Source organism: Molothrus aeneus, chromosome 8 (assembly GCF_037042795.1).
Source record: "Molothrus aeneus isolate 106 chromosome 8, BPBGC_Maene_1.0, whole genome shotgun sequence".
Taxonomy (NCBI): Eukaryota; Metazoa; Chordata; class Aves; order Passeriformes; family Icteridae; genus Molothrus; species Molothrus aeneus.
In genome coordinates this window covers 24,042,051-24,066,927 of record NC_089653.1, presented here as the reverse complement: position 1 = coordinate 24,066,927, position 24,877 = coordinate 24,042,051, and the positions used below count along the sequence as shown (strand labels likewise).

The following is a 24,877-nucleotide window of genomic DNA, read 5'->3' as shown; positions in this document are numbered from 1 at the left end:
CAGCCAACATCACCTCTACCCTGACCTCTGCCTTGCCAGAGTGAGTGTCTAGCTATCCTCTGCTCACTCCTCAGAGCAGAGAGAAACTGGATAAGTTCAGAGTTTAATAGGAGTTTTGGAAACATTTACCACTGCAGTTGATGCTGGTTGTAAACATTTGAGACCTTCTGAACCAAATGCAATAGCGTGGCATGTCCTTAGCTAAACAAAAGGGAGTCTTATGCTGATCTGGGGCATCTCTGCATGCCAGCCCTGAGCCAGGCTTCCTCTTGTGCAAAGGGCTGTGTAAACACACAGCCCTTTGCCTGGATGTGATCTAATTATAAATGCTTTAACCTGCATCCAGCTCAGAGACCTGGGGCTCTGTGAAGGCACAGACATTTGCTGTGGCCTGAAATGCCACATGTGCTGGTACCTTGGGCTTGGGGGGCTTTATTTGACACACTGCAGAGCTGCTCAGAAAGCTGCCTTCATGTTTCCAGGCAATTGAATTGTTGCTCTCTGACCATCTGTCAATGCTGGAGAGCCCTCAGTACAACTGTGAGGAGAGGTTACACGAGCATATTCTGTACACTTGCAACAAATGGGCTCTTCTTGGTCCACCCAAAGACCCTCTGCATCAAAATGGAAAGGAATTACTTTTCAAACTCCAATTTGTCAATTGCATTAGCCAAGTGAGCAGCTACTCATTTGTCACTCAAAATAGGCATTACTTCTATGCTGGCATCCATTGTGTGGTTTTTCTGTCCTCAAATCAAAATAAGGGTAGAATTGCTGCAAATCTAGGAATGGATATTTGTATGGTACATTACAAGCAACAGATTAGGTTAATCCATTCTGCAAACCCTACCAGCTACCATCTGTGCATGGTGAACTAATTAACCCTTGAGATATCTGCTAATCCTGATGTGGCTTATAAAACCAGTTGGAGTATGTTTCTCCCCAAAGATATCATTGTGTCACCCACCACACAAACCCCCTTGCTGGCTAGAGAAAGCTGCAGACTCCTGGAGTAAGATCTTGCCCTCTCCTCTTGCTGAGAATCTTTCCTGCCTGGTTTCGTGCCAAAGCAGTCAGGTCCCAGTCACGAAGCTGAAGCATCTGAAGCATCATTGCCTGTTGTTTGGTGGCAATAGGGAGCTGGTGTGGGCTTCACAACTTTTCTGCACCGAGTCTCAGTGCTTCTCAACTACTGAGAGGACTCTCTTTGCTAACCTTGAGGTCAGATCCAGCACAAGAGGTGCTTTCAAATTGATCTCTGTCACCTGCCTTGTAGGTGACCAAGCCCTTGTGGTCACAACTCTCCATGTGTCTGGGCAGGAGCACTGCTGGCCACCCCCTTCTGGAACCATAACCAAACTGCCCCTGCTCTGACTGCCCACCTTGCTGCTGGCTTCAAGCCTTTGCTTGGTGGCTTCCTCTGGCACCTTGGTGCTATGCTGCAGGAAGCTCCTCCAAGTGAGGGGAATAAGCTTTAATAAAATGGAAGTTATGGCTCCATCAGCCCTGCAGTGTTTCCTTTCCCTCACTGTTCAGATCCTGTCTGCATGGAGCTGGCTGTGCTTTGGCTGAGTCTGGCAGCTGAAGCCTATTTTAAGTAGTAATTGGGCATTTAAAATATTAAGTTAATGATTTGGTTCAAGCCAGTGTTGCCTCAGGATGCTGATGAAGCTTCCTTGAATGAGTAAACCATCTTTCAGCTGGGTTTCCCTGTCCAGTTTTTGGACTAGCAAGATTATGGCTACACACAGCCAACAATCACTGTTTTCTTTCCCTCCTGTAATCTAAAACTAGGAAGGATATATCTGCTGGCAAGTAAATAAAAACTTCAGAGTCCATTGGAAGATACTTCACAAACTTTTTATAGAAACATCTGTAATGCTGTCTTTTCCCTCAGTGGGGAAATTACTAAGCAGAGTTGAGAGAGTTTCAGCAATGACAGAAGTGGGGCCTCAAGTGAGAAACAAGCAGATTGTTGTAAAAACACCAAGGGCCCTGGTGGCTGATCACTTTGTGGGATGCTGCCTAGGAATTATGGGTGGAGCTAATGGCCCAAGTTGCTTCTTCAGCCTAATTCTTCATTACTAGAGAAACTTTCTTTCTTGCCCTCATGCACCAAGGATGTGCACTCTGTCAGCTTCAGGGACTGCCTTAATTGCTGTTTCTTTGCATTATTTGGGGTAGGTTTTTTTCTGCTTCCTTTGTAATTACCAAGGAAAATGGCTCAACTTGTGGCTTTTTCTGTCCTTGCAGCTGAGCTATGCTCTTCACTTCAGAGCTTAACCTTTCTAACCCTGTCACTCTGCATGTGTCTATCCTGCACTTAGAGTTCCACAGCATGTCTTGCTCACTCTCTTTTTTTTTCCTTTTCATAAGTGAGCTTTATTTTCTTGATGTGATCTGAGCTGCCTCCTTTAAGACAATGTGGAGAAAATGAATAGTGTGTGCCACCCCTTCTGTGCTTAATTATTCAATTAATAATTGACCTATGTGTGAGCTCCCAGCTGGACCAGCAGGGTTATGTGGCTGGAGCTGGTTTTACCTGTTGCAGGACAGAGGTGGTGACCCTGGGAACAAAGCTTGGTTGATGGAATTGAGTGTGGAGGTCTCTGCCAGCTTCACAGGCCTGTGGCAAGCACTTAGCTACACATAGGTACAGGGTGAGCAGGGAATGTACAGCCTCCAGCCCTGGCAGGTGTTTTGTAATATTTGTGGGAAATGGCTGAAGTAGAGGGAGAAGGAAGGACTGCTCCAAGAGGCATATAGTGTTGCCTTGCCTTTGCCTTAAGGTTGCTGCAGTATTGATGGGATGCAGTATATGGAGTCATGTTTAGTATTAGAACTGGGGGATGCCTTAACTAATCCAGCTGACTGTGAAATCTGTCTCAGTTTTACCTTCTCAGCCAGAAGAATTCTTAAGCCTTTTAACTGGATTCTTAAATAAGCCAAATCTAAGTGTGTTACTAAAGAGGCTGAAAAATCCAATTAACTACTATGGTCAATCCCAGCATGAGGCAATGCCTCTTCTCTCAGACTGGCGACTGCAGCAGATGCTGGGGGCTACCTGCCCCAAGCAGGGACTTGGTCATTGCTCAGTGAATCTGAGCCTAGGTGGTAGCAACAAAGTTAGAATGTGGTTTTTAGAATGTGGTTTTTAACTCAAATGTTACTTTGACTCATTCTGCTCTGGTGGTGTTTGTCTCTGAAGTCTGTCTCCCTATAGTTCCTCTGAAAGCTTTAGTTTGGAAGGTTGGTTTTCTTTTTTTTAAGGTGGTGAATAGGGATGCAAATCTGTCCAAGCCCATGGCAAGGTCCCAGGAACATCTTAAATCATATAACTTGGTGTCTTAATCCTTGTACGAAATCTGTGGTATGACATGATCCCTGCAGACTGAGGCATGTGCTCTTGTTTGTGTCCTGATGAATCACACGTGTGCCCTGTGCTCCTTGCATTGTTTCCTACAATTAGGGCAGAAGCAGGGATGGTGGACTGGCTCCTTGGTGCCATTTGGCCTGTTGATGAGGATGGCTGGATGAGATAGTTTGCCAGGCACTATTTTATAACTTCACAAGCATGTACTGACAAGATTGCTCTTGATCAGAAATTGTGATCTGCTCCCTCCTCATACGATTAACCTTCTTGGCTGTATGTACTAATTACTGCATGGAATTTAAAAACAGCAGATTCTGGCAGAACATTTTGGTACTCACATAGCTGTTGCTTTTTTTTTCTTTTTTTTTTTTCTTTTTTTTTAGGAAGATAAAGGAGTTAGTAATAAAAGAAGGATAGAGTAGGCAAAAGCATAGCAGTTAAGGATCAAACAAGCCTTTTCATTTAATTACTGGGGATATACATCTTGGGCCTGGTTCTGGAAGAAGTTAGTAGTTAATGATCTCAATGTGCATCTTGAATTCAGTCATCAATGACAGAGCTTCCTCTTCTCATGACTGAGAATTATTTTTCCTCAGGTAGTGAATTTGCTAAACTTCTGGTAAGTCTATTGGCTTTTTCTTGATGCAGTTATTCCCCATAGACCTAATTTTCTTTCCTGATATTTTTTTTAACAAGACCATACGTCTTTTTTTTTTAAACAAAATTTTCATATAACTAGAGGAGCATCCATTCTGTGGGTTTGGGTTTTTTTCCAAGGCAAAACTACTGCTTCTGTGCTCAGGTGCACTAGGAGAGAGCAGAATTTGAGGAGGAGCTGCCGCTAAGTCAGGCAGATTTCATGTCCTTGCAGCATCTGTGCGTGTGTGACCCAATTCTGCATCTTCAGTCAAGATGTGAATCTGTCCACTCCAATCCCACGCTCCAAATCCAGTCTGTAGTGTTCTGGCAGAAGGAAGCTGATCTCACACTTCTCCTTGTACACCATATTTTTAAAGTCACTGCTTAAACTGAAGTGCTTTGGACTTCTGCCTGAGGCTACTGACGAGAAGAGCAGATAGGAGACTTTATTCTGCACTGCTTCAGTTTTCTGCTGACAGGACGTGTGGCCCATTAGATGTATAGGATCACTGTCATCTTCTGGGTGGCCCATATGCTGGGGTGGGAGGAAGATGGGATAAGAGAGAAAGAGATGTTTGTATGTTGTGTGGGTTTTTTGTTTTGCTCCTTGGCTTTTAAACTGAAGCGTGGGGACAGGGTGCAGGATTAGGGAAAAGAATGTGTTTGTGTTCTTTGCCATTCCCAGTTCAGCATCGGTGCTGCAGAGAGCCCTGTGTCCAGGGAGAGGGCAGGGAGACTGGGTGCAGGCAGGGCTGGAAAAATGAGGTGTGGCTTGAGCACAGCCATGGTAGAAGAGTTTGAACCCTGCAAATGCCTCAGAGTGTCTTCAGCCAAGCACAGAGAAAGCACTTGGTACCTTAGGGGATATAATGGCATTTCTCTTGGTTTTAAGAAATTCTCTGTTCTCCATCTGCTCCTGTTCTTCCTCCCTCTTCTGTCTGTCAGTGGCAGATGGTATTAACGCTGCCTGCGTGGGTTTTTCCTCTCTTGCACAGAGAGTACTGGTATTTTGATTTTGGCACACTGGGTAAGGCAGGTGAGAAGTGCATTTGGGAGCTGGAGCAGAGGGTGATGATCCTCAGCCACCCCAGGAATCTGTATGGGGCACAGATGGGTCTGGCTGGCTGAGAGGAGCAGATAAAATCTTCCCTGGGCATTTTGGGTAACTTAGTCTCATGCTGGTGAGCACTCTGTCCCCAGATTCTGGAAACCTGGATGTAGGGTGTGTGTATCCTTAGCTGTTGAGAGAACTCACCCCTAAAATAGCACTCCCTGAGTGCATCCAGCTGTGAGCATGGCTTCACACCTGTCCCATTGGAGCTGGCCTGTGTCCAGGCTGCGTGACAGCACAAATCCTCTCTCCAGTTCACTCTGGATGGCTCACCCAACCAGAAATGGCTGGAAGCTTTACTTCCAGAGGTGTCCAGCAGGGGTTACAATACAATATACACTGATTATTGGCCAGCTCTGCCTGGACACTCCAATGCTGCTGAGTGTTCTGTGCTTGGCAGCATGGCTCCTTCACAGTTGGGACTTGACTCTTGCTCCATTTTTTGAGCCACGCATGAATCCCAGCATGTGTACATACCTGTGAGTTTCCAAGTGCAACGTCTGGGGCTCTGCTGCCCTCCTCCTTGGCAGGGCTGGAGACTGGTTTTTTCCTCAGAGGGGTGATGCTCTCAGTTTGTACAGCTGTAGATGGGGATTAGCATTCAGATATTCTAGGCACTTTCCAGCAAAACTTGGAACTGGTACAAAACTGTATGTGCAGGGGCTGTACCACAGGGATCATGTGGGAAACAATCCCCACTTGCCATGTGGAAAGAGTTAATGTGAGCAATGGCTGCCAGAACAAAAACTAAACAGTCCTGGATACTTCTGGGTCTGTGAACGGGATTAAAATGGGGTTTTGCAGAAGTAAACAGAGTGGAAAATTGGGACTAAGTTTTCTTTGTGTTTGTACTTTTAGAAAGGATGAAGGACTGGATGAGGCTGTGAAAATGCAGCTGTGAGCGTGTCACTGTGCAGTTTGTCAAGCACACGATCCTCTGGCCCCTCTCCTCTGTTCCAACTCAGGAAAGGGCTCCCTGGTTGTGGATTTCTCCCCTGCAGGAGTGAGTTATCCAGATGAAGAATTTCTGAGGCACGCTCGAGTCACATGCAAGCCAGATGTGAGCATTTTCCAAGCAGTGTGTGTGGGTCTGGCCTGAGCCAGCCTACGTGGCAAGTGGACGTGGTCTGAAGTTGGTCTGCAGCGTGGTGGTGCCCGACAGCTCCCAGTGGGATCATTTCTGCCAGGGAGAGAGGAAGGTGCTGGCTGTGCCCATCACTGCAGCCCAGCACCTCTGCCCCCACCCCCCACACTGACAGGCCCTCCCCTGGCTGCTCGTGATGAAGCTGAACTTGGTGAATAAGACTAAAATTAAAGGCCTTATTTAATGCCTGCTGCCAATCCTCTTACTCAGATACTTTAGCTGGATTTGCATGTTTGATAATCCACTAGTCAAATATTTTTTTCAAGATACAGCCCTCTTGAACAGATGGCATGGGGAGTGGAGGTGATGTTCAGCTTCAAGTGTACAGAAGAGGAGATATCTCTGCAGGGATGAGAGGTTTACTTTAAAATGCAGTCTCCTGTTGGGGAGAAAAAATAATATATGTGTATTCCTTCAACAACTATCTTAAAATATTTGCTTTAAATGTGATGCATCAACATCCCACAGACATAAGAGCAAGGAAAGCTTATTTAAGCTACCCTGGTGTGGGACAGCTGCTTGCCCAGCAATTACAGTAAAAAATGAATCTGTCATTGTGGTGATACCTAAGAAGTTTAATGTCGGACCAGGCCCACACTGAGCCAGGCAGCAGGCACAAATGTTGGTTTTGTTTAGGTGTCTCTGGAGCCTGAGGGGAGAAGCATCAATGGCACAGTTCAACAGGGTGCCCTGAGTAGGACTGCGTGAGATAGATCAAAACACTCGCAACCTTTCTGTGCCATCCTCCCATTTCTCTGACTATCTGTTGTTCTCCGCCTAACTGAATGAATTAATTGTGTGAGCCAAGAATGCATGACAATGGTTCCAGTTCAGATGAAGGCTCATCTGCCTTTTTCCTCTTTCCAGCTGTGTTGTACAATTGCACACAGACTCTGCATCAGAGAAATTCTGTGGTAAAAGAACTTCCACTTCTGGGGGGAGCTTAGCAAACCAAGTATTTCTGTCTTCTTCCCCTAGTCTAGGACTGTTGCATTTTAGTGCCTTCCCATTTAACTGAAGAGTCAAGCCCCAGCTGAAGGGGAAGGGACTAGGGTAGAGAAACCTGCAGAGAGGCTGACAGAGGATGGTCAGTGGATCTGGGGGATGGAGATTTTGGAGAGGGCCACAAGGATTGAGCATGGTGCACTGTCTGCAGATGGAAGGAGAAACAAGCCCCACGGTTTTGGGGTTCCTCACTGAGCTTTCTGCTCTTGACTGGGCAGCCTCACCTTGTCCAGAGAAGGAGGAGGTTGTTCCTTTGCTTGTCTGAGGAGTGCAGAAAGGAAGCAAGAAGGTGGAAAGTAGAGGCAAAATCCCAGCAAGAAGCCCTGGACTGAGTAGACTGAGCCTGGCTTTTGGGTTCTTTACCTGCTTGGGGCAGTAAGGTGTCCCACCTGAGGCCCCAGGACAGCAACATAGTGCTTCATGTATACAGGCTTGTCTTCCAAAATGTAAACTGAAATACAGGCTCAACTTCTGTTTTCTGTTCTGCCATATGTGATGAACATTGCAGCCAACAAGGCTCTAGGCCAATTCTAAGAAGTGGACACATTTAAGGAACAGTGTGGTCAGCCCACTGCTTGCTGACTTGTTAGATACCACTGTTGGCATGAGAACACACCCATTCCTCAGAAGAAGCATTTATTTCCCCCAGCTCCAGTCTGAGGAATCACTGATTGCGTTGCTTCTTTTCTTTTCACCTCTCCAATTAAGACAGGAAGGGTAGAAGTCTACAAAATGAGTCTGCAAAACACTCAACTGCACTCATGGAACAGAGCACTGTTGGAAATGGACCAGATGTCAGTATCTCTTCAGTATGGCCACTTGTTCTTATAATCCCTTTCTCAGTAATTTAAGTTGCACTGTAAGAGCTGGGAGATTTTGGTATTCCCAGTAATGTTAAAGGCTTCATGAGAACAAAATAGTTTTATTAGTTAAATGGTCCTGGGACTGTTATCTTCTGTGGAAGGCCACTTCCAAAGAACAGGCTATACCTGTGTAATTAAACTCTTTACCCTCCAAAGCGAGGTGGCCACATCCAGATCACTGGTAGGGGCCTGTCTTTGACCTGTGCTAATTTCTTAGCTATGCACAGAAATCATTTGGGGCAAGGGTTACATCTCCAGAATTACAACCACACTGAAACTCATGGCCAGTATGATCCAATTGCCCACAGTTACTGCAGGACTGTTGTTGGGAAATATGTAGCTTAACAAGCTAGACAGCTTTTTGTTTTAAAAAATGCTTGTTATAATGGTCCCTGATTCTGTGATTCTGCAGGAGAGTGTCCCTCCTGGTGCTGGCAGCAGTATCAAATCATGGATGCTGGGCTCAACACTGAACTGACATTCTGACAGTGTTACTAACAAAAGGAACCTGTATCTGCAGCTTCTGCTAAAATGTCCATGGAGGAGGAGTTCCTCTGCACCTGCTGGGGCAGGAGCCCACCTGGATGTGCAGTACTGATGTGTACCATGAACATGGTGTCTGGATTTTGGTAGATGGAGCTCATGCATTTGATTCTAGACTGACTCCAGCTATTGTAGGTTTTTGTGGAAGCTTGTTCTGCTCTAACTGTACAAAAGACAAATAGTCTGCTGCTAAAATGAGATGAGTGGAGCTGTATCACAAGCATAAAGCATTAGTCCCCAGCAGTCTGGCGCCTGCTCTCTTGCCAGAGGTGGGAGGAGCAGCAAACAAACCAGTCTCACTGGCAGCACAAAAGCTTCTGCTGAAATCTAGAATAATATGTTTCATGTTCACCATAGCAACCAGCCTAATTTTGTCTTCAAATTTTGCCCTTCAACTCCTTCCTCTTCTTTCACACCTGAGGAGCCCCCTTGACCCGTGGGATGGTTGCCCAGCTCCCTCGTGGCAGCTTGAAAGCGATGGGATGGGGTTCAGCAGCCACTTCCAGTGACGTGCCTGCTGTGCTGCTATTTCTGTGCAGCATGGCTCTGAAGGAAAGCCTCCTCTGTGCTCTTCACAACTGCCTCGGCCTCGTGACTTAGCTGTAATTTATGGATTCATGTTCCTTTTGAGTTTTTAAAAATAATTCCGGTAGGAGGAGTTTGTTCTGGCTCCAATTGAAGTCGGCAGCAGGGGCTGTGGGGACTGGTGTTAAGAGCAGAATTGGGATGCCATTGCCCTAGGAGTGGCCTGCTTTGAGCAGGCAACTTTAATTTTCCTTCCAGATACTGAGATTTCTCCCCCCTGCACTTCCAAGTGATCAGAGACCAGCCAGTGTTCAGCCGTGTGGCGGTGGGGGAGAGGAGTGGCAGGAAGCGAAGGTTTGTTCGTTTACTGTTACCAATCCCATTGGAAACCAGGTCCAAGCCTCATGCAGAATTCCAGTAAAACCCTGTCCTAAAGGGGAAACCTGGGGCTGTTCAAAGCTTGTGTTTTGTTGGCTCAGGCACAGCATGTTTCTGAGGCCTCTGACCTCCTCCCCGTATGCTGGCTCCCGCCGCGGCTCTTCGTTTGAGCTCTCTGTGAAGTGGAATCTATCACTAATGTCTGATATTTTTATTATTTGTAGGGGGGACTCTTAAAAGCTGGTAGCAATTAGAGCTTAAACGTCTTGGAATAAAAAAAAAAAATCCCCAAGAAGGAAGTTTAATGCTAAGCAGATGTGCAGGAGCAGCTGAAATATGCTGGCTGTCTTCTGCTTCAGAAGCAACCTCATCCACTTCTAGCTGCTGTCAGGCTGGGGCAGCTCAGAAGTGCTGCTGCTTTTATGCTGCTTCCTGGGCTGGGAAGCCCACACTGGTGACCTGTGGGATTGTTTACCAGTTAATACTTATATTGCCCTTCTTTTCTGGCTTAAGCCAATAGTTTTGACAAGGAGAAAAAATACTTTGTTTAAAAAGAGTTTTTTTTTGAGAAATTGATAATTGCTAACAGAATTGCTTTATTTATGGTGAGATCTCACATGGGTGTCTGTCGATATGGCTACTGTTGATCTAGGTTTAAACTCTCTCTCTTCTTGGGTAGACAGATCCAGAGTAGCCCTAAACTTGTGTTAAGTGCAGCCTATTTCCTCTAACTTTGGGTGTTTCTGTCTTTTGCTGCAGCTTGGGTGGGGGCAAACTTTGAAACTTCCTCACTTACTCTTGTAATACATCATCTGCTTGATTTATCATTGTCATATTCAGGTTCTTCTGTCTGGAAAAAGATCTGACAGCTGACTGAAGTTCATACTCATGCTCTGAAGGCAGTGGAAGTCTATTCAAAAGCTAATAGACAAGTTGCTGACAACAACTCCTTCACACCCCTTCCCGTGCGTGCCCCGAGTCTGTAACAGAAACATGCTGCATATTCCCTCCATGAGCTACAGCACAAGTTGCTGTGCCAGATTATTTCCTGTTGCACTCCACCAGTGCAAAGCCTTTTTCATTTTTTCTTAAATGGCAGTCCAAAGTAAATTATTGTTATTTACCACTGTGTATTTTGCAGTGTATTGTGACAATGCAGCACATGGGTTTGGGAGTCAGATGGTTGAAAGAGTTCAGGATTTTTTCCAAGCTGCCACTATAGAGAGTTTACTGCAAAGTAGTCAAAGTACTGAATCCATTTGAATTGCAGTGCAACTACATAATGAAAATTGTATCCCTAATTTAAAGAAAGGTTTTTAAAACCTCAGCATTCCCTCAGTGCTGAGAAATCAGCAATGTGTTTCTTGGACCTCTGGTTTCCATCGGGAAAGTCTGAAAGCTGTTTCTTAATGTTTGTATCATGCTAGCAATTCCTCAGTTACATATGTACAGTGAATCTGTTACATTACTATCTGTTAATCTTTTCACTGTCTTGGAGATGCTCTGCAATTCAAAACACAGTGACAAATAGACAAGGCCACCAGTATAGCCTGCTTTTCTCTCCAGTTAGTTGATGGGTTCATCTTCTCTGTTGTTAAACTGTTGGGTCCAGAACAGTGCTCCCCATTGCAAATAAGTTTTTCAAATTGCATGTTGGGGTTGTCAGAATTTAGGAAATTCTTAGATTGTCATATAAACATTTCTTTCTAGATGTCTCTTCTCCCAGGCAAGGAGAGAGTAACAGCTGCCCTTCTGCCCCTTCATCCCAGAAGGGGAATGTTTGTTATTTAGAAATGGGGGAAAATCTGTTGACTTTCCAAACATATTTCTAGTGTATTTAAGAAAAAATTAACACTTAACATTTGAAGATTATTCCTGAATTCCCAAGCCAAGTATTTCTACCTCATTTCATGGAGGGGGAGGGAAACATTTTGACCTTGTTGGCAGCAACTCGGATCAGCTTTCTCCTTAACCTGATCTCTGTCTCATTCATTGGTTTAAAAATTGATTTTCTAGTTATACTCTGAATGTACCTTTATTGGAGCTTTGTACTCTTTTCTATATTTGTCTATTGTTATTTTCCTTAATGCAATTTCAGAGTAACAAGATGCTTGTAGAAATTATATGTGTTTGCTAAGCTCAATTTCAGTTGTCTATGTGTCTTTTGGGTATGATTAACAGCTGCAGAGATAAATAGTTTTGTAGGTCTGAGGCTTAATAAGTCAAACTGTCTCTTGGTATGTGTCTTCTGAGCTACTGGGAATAAGCTCAGGGCATATCTTTTTCTTAGAGCTCAAAATTGGATCACCTACAGATCAATTTCAGAAGTTCTGCAAATCCACTAAAACATAAAAATGAACTGGGTGTTTCTTATGACTTGACCTTCCTCTGAGTCCCCGTCATGCCAACACTACTCTTAAGAAAAACTTTGTCTCTTTCAAAGCTGTCTTTACTAACTCTCAGACCTTCTGATATGACTGGTTTTGACTGTTTTCTTGTGTCTCTAATTACTTTCTTTTTTCATGGCTGCCCTATGATTGGATTTCAAGTTTGGATGTCCAGTTTGTCTGAGACTCCAAAAAAGAGTGTCACTCCAGGTAAATTCTTGTGTCTTGGTGTTCTGCATGCTATTAAAACCAGAATTCTCTAGTTCAGGCTGTGTGTGGTTTTGGAGTTGTCTTGAATGTGAATCTCTGACAGTGGATACCCAGGACCTGTTGTCTGCTTGTGTATTGGTTTTTCATGATGCATGATTTCTGGTAAGGGAGAGCTTTGCTTTTCTGATGGCTGCCTCACCTTGACGCTGCTGCTAGCAGGGGTTAGTAGTTTGCAGGGTTTTATTTCCCTTGCCCAACTCAAAGCCTCAGTCCAAGGCAGCTTCACCTTTTGTGGTGGGTTGAGTCTGGCCACAGGTGAGTACCTGCACAGCTGTGTTCTCACTATTCTATGTGGGAGAAACTTTATGGGTCAGGATAAGGCAGAGAAACATGACTGTGTGCTCCTTATCCTTCTGAAATGCTCTTTGCATTTCCCCAGTAAATAGAAGTGGTTTAACATGAAAAAGATGAAACTCTCATTAAGATGCAAAATTTTCAAGACAGCATCAGCCTCCTTGTTGCAGTGAGTCAGGAAGGAGGAGGAAGCAGGGGAGCAGCTTTAGGTGAGGTGTCAGGGGCTTGGGAGCAGTAGTCCCATACAAGGCAAAAACTCAGCTTTATAGCATAAGGAATCAGGACTTCTGCTGTGTACCCAGTGGATTTATTCTGCAAACATTTGTCACTTGACATGGAATATCACAGAAGAATTCTCTTCTCCTTCAGACTTAGAAGGAGAGATCACAAGTGATAGATCCTGTGTCTGTACAGGATGCTGGGCTGGTCACTCAAGCAGTTAAGGCTACATATAGGTCCTGGGGCAAGGAAAGATGGAAACACTCCTGCTGATTTTCATACCAGATTTGGTAAATATTTAAGTTCATGCCCTGTTGAAAGTATGTGAACAAAATCCCACCATCCTTGATGGATGAGTGCTTGCTTGTCTGAATTTTTTTGCGAGCAAGACTGCTGTGATTGCAGCAGTCAGAAGTTGAATATTTTCTTGGGGGGTTCTGCCTCATATTTGCAGAATAGGTCTAATTTGAGGGTGGTAACTGGATATAAAAGTGCAGAAATATCTGAAGTATTCAGTCACAGGAGCCTGCTGCTTCGTAGGTCATGGGGGAGTTGAGACAGAAAAACAGAATGAGACTGAGCAGGAGAGAAACAGAAGAGGTGGTGTCTCTCAGGAAAAATGACAAGAACCCCTCAGATTACCTGGCTGGGGGGTGAGGTTGGGTTTCTTTGACTCAATAGGTCTGTTGGGATTGTTTCATGTTGTGATATATAAAATGGCAAACTAAATGCCAAGGTTTTTAGCCTTCTCAAAGGGCAAGGAGGCAAAGTTTCTAACAGATACAATTTTTTTTTCCTTCTGCTTACTGCTTTTAGCTATATGCATGTTGCTAGAGTGGCAAAAAAAAAGTGCATGATGAGTGTGCAAATATAAGTGATTAATTGCATTGCATGGTGCTCGAGAAGGTGAATGTTGATACATAGTGCTGCTCAAAAGTCTTGTGTACATTTGGCAAGTTCTTAGCTCCCCGTGCTGTTCTAGTTCATGTGGCCTTTCAGTTTCTCATCCAAATGAATCCCCAGTTTCCAAAATAGCTCTTCAGTCCAGATCTGCCATAGGCTGTATCCTGACGTGTCAAGCTGGTAGATCAGACTCGAATTTGGATGTGATCTTTACTTCTATAGTACATTTATGTGTCCTAGTTAGGCTGTGGCTTGGAGATGAGAACAGAAGCCAGTTTCATGCTGCCCAAGCTCTAGCTGAGGTTCTGAACCTGCTCCATAATAGTGGGGACTCTAACCAAGACATTAAATTGGTTTCATTTTGTACTTTGGAAAAAGATGGGTGCCACACAGCCACACCCTGGGAGCTGCTGTGGTGGGACTCCAGTTTGGTCACTCTGCCTGCTGTTAAAATCCTTGGCTGGTTTGCTTTGTGCCTTGTGGAAGGATGGGAATGTGTTGCACCACTGAGCAGGACTAGGACGAATGCCAGAGTATATTGGTGACTTCAGCCTGGTGGAAGACCCAGTTTGGCAGCTGTGTGGAAATCTCCAAGCAGTTTAACAGATTTGTGTGCAAAATACTACTAAAGTATTCTTAACTGTTGCTACCTGTAACCTAGTTGGTTGGAATCACTGTTCAGAGAGCCAACTTTCCAAGAAGGAGTGGAAAGAGGACTCAACTTTTTACTTTCACGCTCCTGCCTCTAATTTTTCTTGGCTTTATTTTAAAACCTAGCAGATCAAAAATAAAAAATAAAATTCCCGAGACCAATAGGCTCCACTTGGCAAAGGTCAGCACTGAATTTTTCTGTTGGTCAGGATTTCGTTGGAAATGCTGCTGAGGGCTGTAAAGAGGGAAGAACTGAACTGGAGCAGCTGCTTGAGAGAGCTCCTGCCATTTACCATGGGCCAGGCTCATTCCTCAGGTGCTCCCCATGGAGGCTGTGTTTTGCTGCTGGTTTTAGCTGTGCATCACACACACGCCAGGGCTGGAAGTCACAGTCTACAGTTAAAGCTGCCACTTGTCCAGACTCCTGAAGGCTCACCCAGATCTTGGTTCTTGGAAGTGACAGAAAGTACTATGTGTGTCTTGTAGTGGGGAATGAGTCCAGGCATCCAGTTAATCTTTTGCTGCTATGAGTGCTGATCACAGTCTCTTCTTGGTGGCAATGTGTGCTGTTGGTGTGGGCCCCCTATAGCTGTTTGTAGCAGCAAGGCAGGAGGTTAGGAGAGACTTAGTGCAGCTCATGGAGTTACCATCTAGACCAGATCTTGGCATATTTAGCCCAAAAGATAGCAAGAAGGGCTAGAGTTTTGGCTACTATTGCCCCATGTCCTGAAAGGCTTACAGAGCACATGAGCAAGGAAGATGGATGGCTGGATGGATGCTCACTTAGGGAGAAACTTCTTGTACATCAATCACAGCTGCCAGCCTGGGGTGAGAGGGTTTACATACTGACCTGGCCATTGCTCAGTGCACGATGCTCAATCTTGTTTTATTTTCTGGGCTTTGGACAAGGTTTTAGGCTAAACTTCTCTGGCTTTGAGTCTTCTGCATTACCTAGGTGATCAGATCCAAACCATTCCCTTTCTGCTTTCCACCCATCTCTAATAGCAAGGTGTCACCTGCTCCTGAAATTCTCTTCTGAAAATGCAATAGAGTTTACTTTGTGCTTTGTAAAAGAGCTACCTGGCCAGGCTCAGGGAAGAACTACAGAAATCACAGTGTATTAATAACCCATTTGATAAACTTGCCCAAATGTTTATTTCGTTCTATAATTGGCAATAATCCAGACCTTGAGATTTGTACTGAGTTTCTGAAGTAACTGTGGGAGGTGATAAACTTTTGTCTCTGTCCCTAAAGCTTTTTGGCTCAGGGCTGCTACACCAAGAACCTCTGAGCACTGAGGCTGAACACTATTAGGACTGGGAGGATTGCTATCTGGTGGGAGGGATGAAGATGAATCCCCTTCAGTCACAGCTTGTGGCAGTAGTAGTCTTACCTTCAGGAATAATTGATGTATAAATACAGTCTGAATTTTGGTAAGTGGCAACAGGGCAGTAGTGCAGGACTATCTAGGAGATGAGTCAAAGCCCTGATTGTTTAGGGCACACAAAGAAGAAAAAAATGAACAAAAATCCAAAATAACCTAGACAAGGAAAAAACCCTCTCACTTAATAGAAGAGAGACACTAGACTGGGAAACACAGTTTTGATCTGAATCCATGTTGTCCCCATAGAGATTTGTAGCAGGCTTCATTAGTCTCATCTCACTGCTTACTCTAGGAACTGGTTATTTTAAGAACTGCTTTTCCAACACTGCTGAGATATGATGAACTCTTGTGTACTCTCACATGCATTACATGGCAAAGTCTGTTTTATCTTGTGTGCAGTACACACTTAACCCAATTTTTAGATGGAACTAAGCTCTCTATCTTAACACAGCTCAGGATGAATCACGGGGAGAAGGCTTAAAGAAAACATGCAATTTTAATGTTTATTTATTATAGTCATGTGGTCCTTCTGATAAGAAAGAAAAGAGGTGAAGTTTTTAGGGGAAGGAATCCCATGTGTTTAGAGCTGGATGTATGATTGCTGTAAGGGGTTAGACTGATCTGAGGATTTTAAGTAGGCTTGATGCTATTCTGGGCTTTTTTTTTCCCTTCATCCTTCCCCAAAAGGATTTTTCCAGAGATACATAAAAGTTTACCCTTCAAGAACTGGCTTTAACAAGAAACCGCAGCTCTAGATCCAAGCTACCGCAGTTACTCCTCCCTGTGTGTGGAAAAGTGCAGAGCTCTGCCATTATTTTATGGAATGCCAGGACACTGGGGGCCGTGGGTGCCAGCCAGCCCAGCGTGCAGGCTCTGCACGTGTCCCCAGCAGCTGTGCCCGTGTTGGAAGGGCTGCACTACCTGCAGTTGATTCTTCAGCTGTGACTCACCCTCATGGCGTTCAATGGCCGTTTCTGTGGTTTTGGCTGCTTCTGCAGCACTTCCATTGACCAGCCCAGTACTAATTCATTTAGTCTTAATCTGTAAACATTTGATTGATAATCATGAAAGAGCAATATAAAAACTTGTGCACTGTATGGATTAAAAGAGCAGACATGTTTATAGCCTGATAACAACAGAGTAATCTGGCAAAGATCAGGAGTCTCACATTCCCATATCCAGATGATTTTATTTTTGGAGTCCAGTTGGTGGTTTTCATTTTTTGGCTATTGCAAAACCATCATAGGTCTTAGCTGTTGCAACACAGGAGGAGGAGGAGGATGCTGGAACGGATGTTCTGCACTCTTATTTAGGAGGCTTTCCCAGTAGTTGCTGGTCTCCGAGTGCAGCAGGAGGAATGATGCTCCCTCCTCGCTGCCTGGTGAGGGGGACAGGGTGCAACTGTTGTCACTTAATAGTGCCAGCTGCGAGGGGCATGGACAAGCTCCAATGACATTTCTGCTCCGCCCCAGGAAGAGAAGTGCTGAGGTGAGGAGCGGGAGGATTGTAAAGTGGAGCCCTATGGAGAGGAGGAGGGGTATCCTCAAGACTTTAACCGGGAAACGGACTCGAGGCAAAAAGAAATGGAGAGGCAAGCAAACTCTTATTTCAGCCAGCAATCTGTGCTCTGCTCTGGGGAGGGCTTGCAAGTTGGAGCTTGACCAAAACACTAATTCTGCTTTTTTGGAGGGAGAGGAGGGGGGACCTCTACCTGGCACATCAATGTTATCCTGTCCTCTGCTCTCCATTTCTCCTGCCTGGGCTGAAGATGCTTTTTAAAAAGTAGGGCTGTTGGGTCAGGGTGGCATTGCAGCTGCATGTAAGCTTGCTGGGGAACTTGTGCCACGCTGCATCCCTGTCCCCTGGCATGCTCACACTAAGCAGGCTGTTACTCTTCAATGCATGCTGTGTCCTGTGGTACAAATTAGACCTGAACTAATTGCGGAAGTGCCCAGGGCAGCGGGTGTAATTGGTGCTGTGCTGCCTGTGGTGTTGCCTGTCTTGTTCTTTTGAATCCCCTTTGGAGAGTCTGACATAGTGTAGCAGCAATGTTGTGGGCATCCTGAGTGTCACTGAGCAGTAATTCATCTAAAGCTTGTGGGGCATGGAAGGCTGAGGACGATTAGAGTCCCTTACTCTACTGACTGTGCCTGAAGGGAATGTAGTAGCAACCCAAACCAGGCTACCCAGAAAATGGTTAAGGCTTTTGGTTATTGGAAGGAGTCGTTTCTCTGTTTTTTCCTCCCCCTTTTCTTCCTTTCTTTGCTCTTACTGAAATATTCCCCATTGTGCAGTACCTAATCTTGGGTGACCATCACTTCAGGAGCCACAGGGACCCCACGCCTCAAAAGGGGGATATCCTTTTAGGCATGATCTGCTGCAGCTGTAAATGAACACATTTGTTTGACCTTGGTTACTTCCTAGAACAAGGAATTTATCACCCTATTTTTTTTTTTTTTGGTCTTAATAGGAGCCCTGTAGCAGTTATACAAGCATCTGTTAAAACAATCCCTTAATTGTATGTGTTCCTCCAGCCACTGTAGTGACAAAGAAATCCTCTTGCAATGCCCTCCAAGGCAGGGCAGAGAAACCCTGCTGGGTTTCAGATATGAAAATGCAGATATAACCTATCTCGCAAAACTGTTTTAAGTGCCTTTTTTTTTTTTTTTTTTTTTTTTTTTTTTTTTTAAGCAGAGTTGAGAGGTGAATTTGAAGTGCTGATTCTCCGTGTTTCCTGGCAAGGGCATTCCCCTGGCACACAGTCCCTGGCGTGGCCTCTGTGGCTGCTGGTGGGGTGTTTGCCAGCCTGGTCCTCTCTTTGTTCCCAGCAGGGACACATGCATCACATGAACACTGCTCCTGCCAGCAAGCCAATGCAGTCTTTTTTCCTTACTCCAGTCCCATGAAAACTGCCTAGTAGGTTGGAGGAAAGAAGGCATTTGAGTTTTTGGTTTAGCAATTAGCTTCCTGCATGTCCCCTGCTCCCCTTGCCACTGTTTGGTGCCTCTTGCCTTTCTACACACTGAATTCTCTGCTGGTGCACGTGCATAGACATAAGTCCACGACAGCTTTTGTTTCTGGTTAAAAAACTTGTATTTATCTCAAGACTAAAACAAAGTAGGGGTTGTAGGTATTACTTGCCTCAGCAGGTTGAAGGAAGATTATAATGCTGCTGGATTCTGGACTGGAGAAAAGACTGTGTGGGAAACAGTGTGAAACAGGGGAAAGCATCTCAATGTACTCTAGGTAGCCCAGCTAGCACTGGTTTAAACCAGAGTGCATGAGTCAGGTTGATTGATCATGAAGAGAAACATGATGCTTATTTGGAATGGATAGCTATGGTGAAAATTTGTATTATAAATTTCTATGTTGTCAGTTCATGGTCTTCTCCTCCTATTCCTGCTACTGGCTGGGGTTCAACAATCTATAGGAAAGCTAAATCTCTTAAACACAAGCTTCTAGAGGAGATGACTCCTCTTTAAAGAAAATTAACTTATGTAATTTGAGGAGAGGCAGAAGCATGCTTAGGGAGCAAGGAAGTCTTCTAATTTTCTGGATTTCTTAAACCTGGTCCAAGGGGAGGCATTGTGATAGTGTTTCCTTTCAGGAAACAGTTGAATTAATTGCCTTTTTTCTAGGATTTTCATTTCACAGGATGCTGTTTTAATGGCTGATGCATTCTTTACCTCTTTCTTGGCAGGGATGCTAATTACTTGTCTGTAGAATCACTTTGCATCTCCAGTCCAAACACATATGAACATGCTGAGTTTGGAAATACAGCACCCAGCATCCTGTGCTTGGTTGTCAGTCCCTCGACTTTTCTGGTGGACAGTTTCAGACCATGCTGCTTCCTTCCTGTCTCTTGTAGCCAATTTGTCATCAGAAATCCAGGAAAACCCAAAGTCTGCTCCTGGCTGTGTCCCTGTTGTATAAAATGGGACATTCAGCAAGTTGTGTATCTGCTTCAGTCCTCCCTTTCAGTCAGCATCTTATTCCAGAGCAACAGGACCTGCCTCTTAACATGTAAAATGTTAATAATGCCAGTGTCCCAAACTGCTGTAATTGAGAAAACCTGTAAAATAATTTTGCATTAAGGCATGTTGGCTCTTACAAAGTAAAGACGTAAACGGAGAGGTTCTTATGACTTCTCAAGGCGGTTTCTAGGCCGAGCACAGCCGGTCTGTGCCCGGGTTTGGGAGCGCAGGGTCTGTTTGTGCTGCACTGCAGAGCCGAGATGCGGCAGCCCAAGGGCTCCCTCCACATCTGGCACTGCTCTGTGCCTGCCTCGTGGCTCCACCTCGAAATGCATGATTTCGGTTTGGGGGTGAAAAAGTCAGAAATAAGAATAATAATAATAAAAAAGACTAGTGATGTGGGGGAAGGGAAGGAGGAGAGCATTATTTTGCACCTTTCGTGGCCCCTGTTGGCGTGAGCGCCTGCTCTCATTCATAAATGGCTCGGACAGCCGAAAGCCCTCGCTCCGAAGAGAAATCAAACAACTGGGGGTCGGCTCCGAGGGCTCCAGAGGGGCGATGGAGAGGGGGAGCCGAGCCCCGTCCCGGCGGGGCCGCTCTGCCGGGGGAATGCGGAACCGCGGGGCTGCCGGGGGCAGGGGGCGGCCGTGTTTGAGCAGCGATCTGGCGCTATAACTTTTTTTCTTCTTCTGTTTCAAGTAAACACTCTTCCCCGCCCTCCCCTCGCTCCCTCCACCCCACCTCCCTCTCTTTCAGCCCCGCTCATGTGTTTCTATTTAAGGGCTGCAGTGCAGACGAATATGATTGGCATCTACAGCCCCCTCTTGACTTTCAGCTCAAGCCTTTAGAGTGGAGAAGGAGCTGAGCCGCCAAGGGGAGAGCTGTTTCTTCTTTGGGTTTACTGGGGGGATGGCTCAGCTGTGGATTTATACTGCTTCTGCCCAGGATTTTTTTCTCTGAATGGGAGCAAGGATTGTGGAAACCATGTTGGGAAGAGGTTTATTTTCAGAATCCATCATGAAACTGTGCAACTAATTCACTTTTTTGGCTCCTTTTTGTATTTTTTTTTCTCCCCTTTTTTCTTCTTCTTCTCTCCAATGTCCCTCTGTGCTGCTGGGTTGTGGGCCAGAGGAGGCTGTTTCTATATGGCCAGCCATTTGGGGATATGCTGCGAGCCAGGGTTGTTTGCTGATTCGCTTGGCTCTGGTGACAAGTTGGCCTGTTGTGAATCGGATGGACGGAGGTCGCTCTCAAGGAGCCATGGCTGGAAGCTGGCTTACGGCTTGCTTTTTCCCTTCCCCAGGTGCTGATGCTAGCTCTGAACCCATGATCCTGGAGCAATATGTGGTGGTGTCCAACTATGAGAAGCAGGAGAACTCTGAGATTAGCCTTCAGGCTGGAGAGGTCGTGGATGTCATAGAGAAAAACGAAAGCGGTAAGTTGTATTTGCTGCTTTTCCCTCTTCTGATGGTCTGATTTTTGCATTTGTTCCTCTGCTTTCAGTTTCCTCATCACTACTTGTTAGCTGTACGTTTGCTCCATCTGGTACAGTTACTATGTCTGGCAGAGGATGTTGAAGTTTTTTGATGTTGATTTGGGCTGGGGGCCAAATGTTGCCTTCTACTGTAAGAATGTTTCATAGGTTTTGTGTGTTAATTAGCCAAGGTACACTAATGGAAAATGAAGGTGACGGAGAGAAGGATCTGCAGCTAATGAAGCTGATGTATAGTAGGCTGCTATAGCTGCCCTGCTGTCTCTTCAAGTTTCTGTCAGTATTTCCATTACTAACTCCCTTTGCAGAGGATTTATAGGATGAGTGTTTAAAAATTGCTTGGGATGAAACTTGGCTTGACAGCTTAGCCTGTGGCCCAGAGCTCAGTAGGGAGGGGAGAGAATGTGCGTAGATAAATACGTGGCCATGCACAGTTTCAAAACTTCTTGCAGAAGTGTTAATTGGGGAATTTTGAGGCAAAGAGGCAGAGGCTGTCATGTAAAAGCAAGATGAAATCCCCTTCTGCCATGCGTGGAATAACCAGCTTGCACTTGGAAAATGAGATTTTTGGCAAATGTTTGTATAGATTTCTTTTCTGTACTCGAACTTTTGGATGCCTGGTAGCTTTGAGTTGGGCAGAACACATGCAGGAGACTGTGTACGTGTGAGTGGTTGGAGTGGCTTAGCAGCTGGTTTGAATAACTGCCTGTCTTCAGCAGCTCCCCTCCTCCTCTCCAGCACTCCTTGTGTATTAATCCAGAGCTGTTGTCCAGGACTGGTTTCCAGCCCACTCGTGACTTGTGTGTCCTCATCCAGAGGGGCTGCTGACATTTGGACCTGTTCAAGCCAAGGCTCACGTTGTGGTGCCTACACATTTCAGGGCTCTCTCCACTGGCAGGCTCTGGAGTGTGCTGGGCACAGCAGAGCCTGGGGACACTGGGCCACTCTGATCCGAGGTTCAAATTCACCTTCCAGAGCTAGGTTATCCACAGAGATGGCCATGCATTGTATTTTTTCCCTTCTTTTAATGGAGTGGTGATTTCTCTGTTGTATGAGAGCCTCATGCTTGTTTGGCTCAAAGTGATACAGTCATTTGCTGGCTGGTGTCTTCGTGTGGAGTCCAAAAGGATTGTGTATGGAAAGGCACTGGGTAGTGTGGGCAGAAATACCCATCTCCTTGGTACTGACTGTATCACTTGCAGAACTCATGGAAACCAAACTGCTCATCTGCCCCATTAACAGCAGTAGTTTTGATTGAAGAGGGAAAAATGTCTTCACTTCTTGAACCGTGTCTGGCCTAGTGGACAAGCATCCTCCTTTCCAAGCCTGTGGCTTCTCATTGTCAGTAGTGGGTGTCCCTGTCATCAGAGCAAGCCTGGTTATAGTGTGACAACTTATATTCCTCTTCATGGTATCCTTGTCTTGGATAATGGCTTGTGGAGCCAAGGGAATTAATTGGGCTGTTAAATAATACAAGAAGCGTCTGAATTCCAGTTACAGTTCCTTTGTGTTTTCATTTAGTGTGGCCTCTCTGCCTTGCACAGTTCAGACCACATTGTATTGAACCACATGGTATGCAGAGATGGAAATAGAGAATGTCAGGGTTTGAATTAATTAGTAGATCCTGGAATGGGACTCTTTTCAGGGAACATCCTTGAATTTGGATTATACTTCTTAAAACCATATTCTGATGCTTGGCAGCCAGATTCCTTAATGTCCATGTAAACAAGAAAGGAAATCTGCAACCTGGAATTCCATGCTGTGATTTTGCTCTTTATATATGTACAAAATAAAAATATCTATATCCTTAAAAAAAACCAGCAGATAAGCTCATAAGTCACAGATTGGTGATGTAGAGAGCATCACTTGCTTGGATGCCTTTTTTGACTGCTCTTGTAGGGAGCTCATGATTTAGTTATTCCAATAACAGGACTCCAAACAGTCTCTTAATTCTTCCCTAGGTTAAGGATACCACAAGAATGACTTCAATACAGTATCTTGTCTCTTCAGCTACAGCTGAACCTTTGGATGGCATGTAATGAAACTAGCAAAATTTTGTTGAAAGTCAACTTTCAGAATTTAGAAATTATGGCTTGAATTTGAGTATCTGCTTAGTGTAAGCAAGCAAACCTAGAAGATGTGGTTATGACCTCTAAGAACATGGGCATATAATTTCCAAGAAAATAAGGTTATTGGGCTATGCACATGTGTAACGCTTCATTTGACTGTATGGTTATGTTGGCTTTGTAAGAGTTGTGAAGCTCTACCTGTGATGTATAAATGAGGCTCATTCTTCTAATCCATACAAAGGAGATGCAAGGTGACTTGGATGTCACTTGCAGCAGGGACAGTGTCTTCAGTGAAAGGAAGGAAGAGCTGCTGGACAGCTTGTTAGCTGACAGCTGAAAGGTCGTCTCAGACTGGACAGTGTGTGTTGGATGTGATGTTGGGCCAATACTTTGAACCTCCTTGTATGTACAGACATGTATATAGCATATCATGTCTGCTTTGGATGTTTAACTGTCCTTTGGGGAGCTTAGATATGTAAAGGCACACAGATGACTGTTTCATTTTAAAACCTTGCCTGAATAGGGTTGCCTGCTGATGCCAAGGACATTTAAATGGTTCTTTTGTTTTCTGGAGCAGAAAAAACTTTAACTTGGCTTTGTTGCATGGCTTTCATAGGAAAGAAACACCTTCTCTTTTCTGGTCAAATGTCCCTATGCTTTTTACATAAGGAAGCTCACAATCAGTTTCCAAATGATGGTGCACGTTTCACATCCTGCTGGGTGTTTTCTTCTGCACACTTCTAGGCCCTGAGCTAGAGTTACCGTCTTTTCTGATGTTGGCTTCCAAATTGTGTGCTTTCCTGAGGGACATAAACTGTGCTTGTTCAGAGCCCAGTGTATAGGGCAGAGGTAGAAGGGGGGGAATATTTGGTATTTGATTTATTGAAGCCTTATCTGGTATTTCATGAAGCTTCTTTAGCTTCACCTTAAGCGTGTCATGCCTGCTGTATAGTATTGCTCAGTGTTAATTTTCTCATATAGGAGATGGGCCTTGTCTCATTTGGTTTTCTCTTTCACTGAAAGAGTTGGATAAGTTGTCCTCATTATTGTGCTATTGGACATTATTTGAAGTTCAAACTTCTGTCTGGTATTATGACTTAGGAGCAAGGTCAGTGTAGTATATGTGGTGAAAAATTCCAAAACCCTCAATCTGAGTTGTGAAACCTTTGGGTCACTGTAACCTGGTTGTTGCTGCAATTACTGTGGAAGCAAGCCTTCCTAGACTTAAATAAAGCTGTTATACTTCAGAACAAGTTATTTAGTAGTGTACCAGCTCTTGGGCTCCAGCATTTGGTTTTTGCAGCAAACGCCTATCTTGATTCAACAAAAGTTGTCCTTCGGACCTTAATTCTGTTTATAAGATCAAAATACCCAGTGTGCCTGTTGTATTTGATGAATACTTATCTTTTTCTTTTTTTCCTTAGCTGTAAGGAAAATCTGCATGTAGCAATGGTCACAAATGCATCAGAAGAAAAAAGGAGGTTTACAGTCTCTACAGATGTTGTCTGGAAAGGGGCTGTAGTTACAGGGTTTGTGTTTCTTGCTAGAAGTGACTGTGATTTGTTTAAAGGCATGGTGTAATCAACCTGCTCTGTCCAACACTATCTAAACATTTCTGAGTTGTTTCAGAAAAACTATGTGAGTAGTTGACGT

General features: G+C 44.7%; 1 protein-coding gene across 4 annotated transcripts in view; it reads left to right on the top strand.

Annotated features, from left to right (window-relative positions):
* SH3PXD2A (SH3 and PX domains 2A) overlaps positions 1–24,877 on the top strand; it is a 235,269-nt gene that overhangs the window by 154,151 nt on the left and 56,241 nt on the right. For 3 of the 4 annotated variants that reach the window (XM_066554682.1, XM_066554681.1, XM_066554683.1), the window contains 2 exons: positions 12,131–12,178; positions 20,967–21,098. In XM_066554682.1, coding sequence (XP_066410779.1) covers positions 12,131–12,178; positions 20,967–21,098 — 180 coding nt within the window. The remainder of the gene's footprint in view (positions 1–12,130; positions 12,179–20,966; positions 21,099–24,877) is intronic. The other variant, XM_066554684.1, reaches the window with a different exon arrangement.